We start from the raw sequence: 8,134 nt of genomic DNA, 5'->3' as shown, positions 1-8,134 counted from the left end.
TTTCAGAAATCTTATGAAAAGAACTGTAGATTATTCCACTTACCCTTATTTTTATAACATTGTTAAAACCTTTAGGAACTTTGTAACTCTGATTTTATAAAATGATTAGCATGCTAAAGAATAAAGTTTATATTTAATAAGAGGAAATCCACAAGATGCATCTACATGCCATGAGTGTGTTTTCCTCTGAAGGGATTACTATACATTATATCATCTACAGTTACTGAAAACAAACTGCACGCCATACAGAATAAACTTTCCTATACAAACACATTTCTATGCTTGATCATTACTCAAAGGAACTATTTATATTAGATAACGTGAGGATGGCATACAAAATGAGGACAATTTCGTCTAGTTTTATTATAGCTTTGTAACTTTGCACATTATTTTACAGAATCCTTTGAAGGAAATACAAAAAGCTTCTATATACAGCACTACAACACATACAATACACAAAAAATCATATCTAAAATATCTCTGCAATTCTAATAATTTATTTCAGGTAAAATGACTGGTCTCAGAATGTTAACAGCAAGAAACCCAATTTGTGCTGCAATCCATAAAAGAAATTCATTAATCCTATTTAGACGAGACCTCTCAGCAATACTCTTATAGAAATTTTTGTTATATTTTAGACCCACTATGTATGAGAATTGTCAACATGAAATATGCTCACTGCTTGAGACCTTATAAAATGAGAATACAAAAATATTAGGGAGTAAATACAAGTCCTTCATGAAACTGCCACAAAGAGAGTTGCTGCTTCAAGCCAAAATTTTAATCACCATTACTCGATATCATCATCACGTTGGCTGGAAAAGTAGGACATTAAGCCACTACTGAATTCTCCCGGGCCTTTACCAGTAGGATGCGTCTCCTCTTTACTGTCATCACTGGGCGAGTGGTGTGCTGGAGACCCTTGGGATCCTTGATGTAAACCTAACGGACTTGGACCCGGGGAGCCAGAATAAGGTAGAGGTTCTAGCCCAGGATAGCCAGATTTCATAACAAGATGAGGGTGCCCGGGATGGCTGGGAGACCCGTGACCGGGTAAACCGCTAGGGGATGACCTATATAAGTCGTGTGGAGGGCCTCGCAATACTCCTGGATGTGATGGAATACCTCTAGAGGAGTATGGTCCTTGACCTGGACCAGGTCCACTAGTAAGCGGCGGCGGTCCGTAATTAGTAGGCATACGAGAAAGTGAGTGTCCGGGTTGTATGTGGGAAGGGTGATGAGGAGGGACCCCATGAGGACTGGGAGAATGCCTGCCTGGGGGTGCATACCCAGGAAATGCTGGATGGGCTGCAAAAAGTTCTGGCGGAGGTCTATATGCAGGATAACCGGGTGAATGAATTGAAGTAGTTATTGGGGGTCCAACAGGTGCCATACTGCTAGGTGCTGTACTACATGGAGAGGCTCCAGGACCACCAGGTGTAATAGGTAATGGCGAGGAGCGATACGGCGGTGGTGGGGATGGCGTCACGGGCGGACCAGAAAGTGTTGGGCGTGGAGGAGTCCCTGCACCAGCTGTAGGTCCAGAACCCACACTTGGTCTGGGAGGTGTACCTGGAGCTCCACTCATGGATAAGTGCGGAGACCATTTTCCCATGGGTTGATGTACCGGGCTATTATTTCCCATGTTTGTTGCGGCTGTAATGTTAGCTGGCAAACTTTTGCTTGCTGTGCTAGGTGCCGGCGTGGTCGGCGGCGTCCCAACAACATGCTCGGGAGTTTTATGTGCGGGCGAGCTGGCAGCAGCAGGTGCGACAGGTGCAGCTGTCACTGGAAGAGCAGCGGGTATAGCTGCTATTGTTATTGAAGAAGGTAAAGATGCTATTGTTAGTGCAGCAGGTAAAGATGCTATGGTTAGTGCAGCAGGTAGCGATGCTATTGTTGGTGTAATGGGTGTAGACGTAACAACTGGTGTGATAGACACAGACGTCACAACTGGCGTAACACGCATGGGCGTCACAACTGGTGTTACAGATACAGGTGTCACAATTGGTTTAACAGTCACAGATGTCCCAATTGGTGTAACAGGTACAGTAGATTCAGATGACACAATTGGGAGAGATGGCGCAGATGGTGTTGATGATACCGACGAAGGCTCGATAGTGTTTATAGTTGACGGAGGAGACGGCTTGCCGATAAGTTCATCACCTTTCTTTGGCCGTCCGCGCTTTTTCTTGCCTTGTCCAAGTTTATTTTCTTCATCTGGAAAAAAGTAAGGCAACTTTAATGTTGCTTTTGTTGAGACTTCTATCTTAATTATCAAAAACAAAAATGACAAACAAGGAAGTTAAAACGTGCAACAATTGCATATATATATATATACATATATACAAGTTACTTATGAGACACAGTTTTGGTAGAAGCAAGAGTACTATCACTGATATAAGGAAATATAAAGATGACTACATGAAATACATATATCTATTAGTGAGAGTGAGGGAGCAAGTGTTAGTAGAGATTATAATAGAAAACCTTGAAGTCTGCCTAGTTGGATAAGACCGTATAGAAATGGTTTGCACAGTGGGCATGACAATTCCCAGTGAAGAAATAAGGAATGCACCAAGCAAGTTTGCAACCAGTCTTGGCGTATCGGATTTCAGGGTAAGCGATGCTTGGATTACTGGATTTAAAGCGAGGAACGTCCTCAAGATATAAGCAATGCGGAACCATTCAAAAACAAGACCCTACATACCTGTATTTTGTAACAATCTATTTTAGTATCAAATCTAGAGCATTGATGAAATGGAACTATTGGAGGAGTTTACTTAAAAAATTTCTAGGAGTGAGGGAAGTGTACCAGGTGCCAGATTCACGAAGCAGTTAAGCAAGTACTTACAAACGTATACATCTTTCCACATTCTTTGACGGCTTTGGTTGCATTTATTAAACAGTTTACAAGCATGAAAACTTGCCAATCAACTGTTGTTATTGTTATAAACAGCCTCCTGGTGATTCGGAGCTCATTAACTGTTCAATAATTGTAAACACAGCCCCCATATCTTCAGATGATTTTGGGGCTTAGTGTCCCCACGGCCCGGTCCTCAATCAGGCCTCCTATTTTTGTTACACATTCCCAGGAAGCAGCCCGTAACAGCTGTCTAACTCCCAGGTACCTATTTACTGCTAAGGACTACTGCCTATAGATCAAGAAGTTGTACACCAAAAAGATGCCAAATGAAGTTTTGGTGACTTTACCGCTTGAGGAAGATGTGGAACTAGGATAGTTTTTATTAGTTTAGTTCATTTATTATGCACCCCCATACCCATCTTGTGGGCGGTAGTGGAAAGGGTTACAGAGGCACATAATGGGCTCAGGGACTGAACCCCACAATTCATTTAGCTAAGCAAGTTACAATCTTGATGAGATAGTTACAAAATTCAGTGTAAGTCGTCACAACAACAATGGGTTCGAGATCGACCACAAGTACAAGTTACTACAAGTACAAGGGGGAGCCGAGCGGACAGCACACTGGACTTGTGATCCTGTGGCCCCGGGTTCGATCCCGGGCGCCTTGCAGTAAATAGGTACCTGGGTGTTAGTCAGCTGCCACGGGCTGCTTCCTGGGGGTGGAGGCCTGGTCGAGGACCGGGCCGCGGGGACACTAAAGCACCGAAATCATCTCAAGATAACCTCAAGATACATAACTGGGCCAAAGTGTGGAGTGAGGTGAAGGAGTCAACTTTGAAGAATTCATGAAAGAATGTCATCACAGCTCTAGTAATGAAGAGGATGATACAAGTTTTGAAGAATTTATTGATCATATCCATAGTATGTTCCAGCATGCTGGTCAAAATTCAGAGAGGCTGGATGTAGTTGAAGCTGTTGAATGGCTAGAAATAGATGCTGATGACCCAGGATATGGTGAGATGAGCAATGATCCTGGACATGATGTGATGAATGATCCCAGACATGGTGAGATGAGCAGAGATATTCCAGACTGTTACCGCTGAAGTGGACGAAGACTATGATGACGACGACTACGAGGAAGCAACACCACAGACACCTATAATAACAGTGACCTTGTGACTTTTACTGACAAAGTGCTTACCTACCAGTGACTACATGGGAGCGAGATTAGCTCTTTATGCCCCTCCTCCTACCTGTTTATACCTGATAAATACCTCTCTCAACATCAATGTTTTCATCGTACTTTTCCGTAAAGTTGAGGATGCAATTGACTTCGGCAGCCTTGTCCTTCAATGCACTTCATTTGCTGACCACCCATACAGGAAATGAGCATTTCCTTGTACAGTACTGTCTCTCTGACTACTGCACGTCCAGCTTTCAATGACCCTTTAGCCTACCTCTTTTTAATTTAAATAGGTTTCCTTTGTTCACTTTGTCTATGCCCTCCAGGATCTTTTATGTAATAATCATATGCCCTCTGTTTCTTCACTCCTCAATGGTTGTGAGAGGGAGTTCTCTCAACCTGTCCTCATAGTTGAGGCCTCTCAACTCTGGTACTAATCTAGTTGCAACCCTCTTAACTTCCTCAAGTTTCTCTTTATGCTTCACAAGGTGTGGGTTCCATTCTGGTGATGCATATTAAAGTAATGCTCTCACATACACACTGTGTAATTAATTGTTCATTCAACAGCGTTAATTCGGACATGCTAATACGTATCAGTACTTGAGGCGAACGAACGAGCTGATTATAAATGAGGCCAATGATAAAAGAAGGCAAGCAAAAACTCTATTTTTATTTTATGGGAAGAGCAACCAGGAGGCTGGTTGCTGCACTCCAAGGAATACCAATCCTCGGAAGGAATACTAATCCTCGGAATCTTCAACAGGTAGGTGGATAGATGGATAATTCTTTCTTATAGCTATTAATTTATATAAATATAGTTTTATATTTCTTACTACCAATTTTGACTTACCTTCTTCTTCACCTTTCATGACCTTGCCCCTTCCCAAGCCTCCACTCACTCCCCGTCTTTTCATTCTCTCATCGTCTGACGCTTCGTATTCACTACTCTCTGTAGGGACTCGCTCTCCTTTCATCACCTTGCCTCTCCATTTCTTCGCAGGCTGAAAAAGTATGAACAAGTATAAAAATTATACGAATAAGTAACACTATAATTCAATACTGTCGTACTTTCACGTGGCCAACAAACAACATGGCAGCTGCTTGTATATTATTTCCTTTTTTGATTGCTTCATTATTCCATCTACTGTTTCCAACACATTTTCCCAAACAATTTACTCATATTTCATATCATTATATTTTTACAACAAAAGGATTATTATTATTATATTTACTACCACGTACAGCACTTGTATATGCTTCCCGAGGCCAACCATAAATGCGACGCCATGTACACATAGCAATACACTCTGACTTAACAGGTTCCTTATCCTTACCTCTTCTTCCTCTGTTTCATCTGACATAAGAGCATCGTAATAGTTAACTTGGCGACCACGAGTAACTCTGCGCTGCGTGATTTCTTCCTCTGCATTTTCTTCCGATTTTGGTTTTGGAGGTTTAGAGTATTTAATCTGAAAAAAATATTCAGGTACTTTTCACTACACAGTTGCATACATTTATAAACATAAGTACACATAAATATGTTTACATACAAATAAGCTGGAAGGTTGAGACATGACTGCTCGGTCATGTCTCAAGTCAGGAACTAGAACTGTCACTAATGTAAGGAAACGCAAAGATGACTACATCGAATACATAGTAGCCAGTGAGTGTGAAGGGTGCAGGCACTAGCAGGTGAGGGTGTAATAGACCAGCGTTGATGCCTGCACATCATGTAGAGTAGGACGAGGCCGTGTACAAGTGGTTTGCACAGGGTGTAATAGACCAACTTTGATGCCTGCACATCATGTAGAGTAGGACGAGGACGTGTACAAGTGGTTTGCACAGGGTGTAATAGACCAACTTTGATGCCTGCACATCATGTAGAGTAGGACGAGGACGTGTACAAGTGGTTTGCACAGGGTGTAATAGACCAACTTTGATGCCTGCACATCATGTAGAGTAGGACGAGGCCGTGTACAAGTGGTTTGCACAGGGTGTAATAGACCAACTTTGATGCCTGCACATCATGTAGAGTAGGACGAGGCCGTGTACAAGTGGTTTGCACAGGGTGTAATAGACCAACTTTGATGCCTGCACATCATGTAGAGTAGGACGAGGACGTGTACAAGTGGTTTGCACAGGGTGTAATAGACCAACTTTGATGCCTGCACATCATGTAGAGTAGGACGAGGACGTGTACAAGTGGTTTGCACAGGGTGTAATAGACCAACTTTGATGCCTGCACATCATGTAGAGTAGGACGAGGCCGTGTACAAGTGGTTTGCACAGGGTGTAATAGACCAACTTTGATGCCTGCACATCATGTAGAGTAGGACGAGGACATGTACAAGTGGTTTGCACAGGGTGTAATAGACCAACTTTGATGCCTGCACATCATGTAGAGTAGGACGAGGACGTGTACAAGTGGTTTGCACAGGGTGTAATAGACCAACTTGATGCCTGCACATCATGTAGAGTAGGACGAGGACGTGTACAAGTGGTTTGCACAGCACCACACAGTTGGTGCGACAATTCACAGTGCAGAAATAAGGAATGCTCAGCAGGTTTGCAGCTAGCCTTGGAATACTGGATTTCAGGAGAAGCGATGGTTTGATTTCCAGGTTTAAGCAAGGCACTATACTGTGAAGAGGAGAAGTGAAGCCTGACCAGAAAGCCAAGAGCCTCCACGCAGGATGCTTCAGCAGCTGACAATCGAAACTGACCTTACCAAGCTCATGAACAGTAATTTCTAATTCAACTTGAGAATGGTCCAGGACGGACCGAAACGTCGTCGTCCCTTCACTTTCTAGTGTGTGGTCTGGTCAACAGTAATTCTAGTGTTGTCTTATATCAATTTTCAACACCTACAAAATCAATCAAGAAGACATACTACAACAAGGTAAGCTGAAGTTTCTGTTTTGAATTATAGTTTTTATTTATAGTGTGTGTGGAAATTCAAATTACAGGTACAGCACTACGTTGGTTGTGGTACAAAAAAACTGCAAATGTAAATTTGTTTACTTTCCTGGTAATAATTCATTCTTATCCGGAAGTCCAGCTTACCTGGTGAGGGGCTCTTTCCTGTATAGTTTGGATAAGTTAAGAGTTGTCATAGTATCATATCTAATTGTCAGAACTGTACTACTAGGCCTAGTAAGCAAGGACCATTTTGCCCAACAGCCAAAGAAATGTTATATACCATACAGTAACTTGTAAATATTTCTTCCAAGAATAGTATTTCACTTCGTGAATTACTAACGTAGTTTGCAATAGTTTTTACCAATGTTAAACTGTATTGTATTGAGGAATAATTGGCCTGTTGACCAGACCACACACTAGAAGGTGAAGAGACGACGACGTTTCGGACCGTCCTGGACCATTCTCAAGTCGATCTTGAGAATGGTCCAGGACGGACCGAAACGTCGTCGGCCCTTCACCTTCTAGTGTGTGGTCTGGTCAACATTCTTCAGGCACGTTATTGTGACTCATCGCCTGCAATAATTGGCCTGTTTGGGGTTTCGTATGGTTGCTAAGTTAGAGTAAAGGAAAAAATGTTTTTTCGTTATACTGTACTAACATATTTATCAATCCATTAGTTAACATTTTTGGAGGAGAAAAACAAGATAATATTACTGACTCTGGGTTTGGGAGGCTTCTTCTCCTTGTCTTCCCCCTCGTCTCCACTTTCTCTTTTGGGTTTGGTCTTGGATTTGGCTTGTTTTCTGCCACCTTTGCTCTTGCCTTTCTTGCCTTTGGATCTTGCTTGGGGTTTCTTTTTTCGTGACCTGAAAATAAAATCGTACGTGTTTACAATGTGTTTTTAGTAGCCAATTGAAGAGGAAGAGAAAGGGGGAGGAAGAGGACAAAGTAGGACAATAAACAGATGAAACTGGAGAGAAGGATGTGGGCTCAGCAGGAAAAAAAGGAACACTGGACAACAAGATAGAACATACAAGAATATGGGAGAACATAATGCAACTGAGTGGAACATGAATAAGAGATGGAAATTGAGGTAATACTGAAACCTGAATAGAACAGACATCACTAGGAAACAAACCCACACAAACAAGAGAGAACACAGAGAA

At 42.3% G+C, this 8,134-nt stretch overlaps 1 protein-coding gene across 1 annotated transcript in view; it reads right to left on the bottom strand.

Annotated features, from left to right (window-relative positions):
- Positions 1-345: 345 nt before the first annotated feature.
- The window catches only part of LOC123754093 (titin homolog), an 88,338-nt gene continuing 80,549 nt past the window's right edge, over positions 346-8,134 (bottom strand). The window contains exons 16-19 of the mRNA XM_045736255.2: positions 7,687-7,834; positions 5,384-5,518; positions 4,900-5,050; positions 346-2,220 (exon numbers count right to left, since the gene is read on the bottom strand). Coding sequence (XP_045592211.2) covers positions 791-2,220; positions 4,900-5,050; positions 5,384-5,518; positions 7,687-7,834 — 1,864 coding nt within the window. The 3' untranslated portion in view covers positions 346-790. The remainder of the gene's footprint in view (positions 2,221-4,899; positions 5,051-5,383; positions 5,519-7,686; positions 7,835-8,134) is intronic.

This window comes from Procambarus clarkii, chromosome 6, assembly GCF_040958095.1.
Source record: "Procambarus clarkii isolate CNS0578487 chromosome 6, FALCON_Pclarkii_2.0, whole genome shotgun sequence".
NCBI classification, from domain to species: domain Eukaryota; kingdom Metazoa; phylum Arthropoda; class Malacostraca; order Decapoda; family Cambaridae; genus Procambarus; species Procambarus clarkii.
This window is presented reverse-complemented; position numbering and strand designations above follow the sequence as displayed.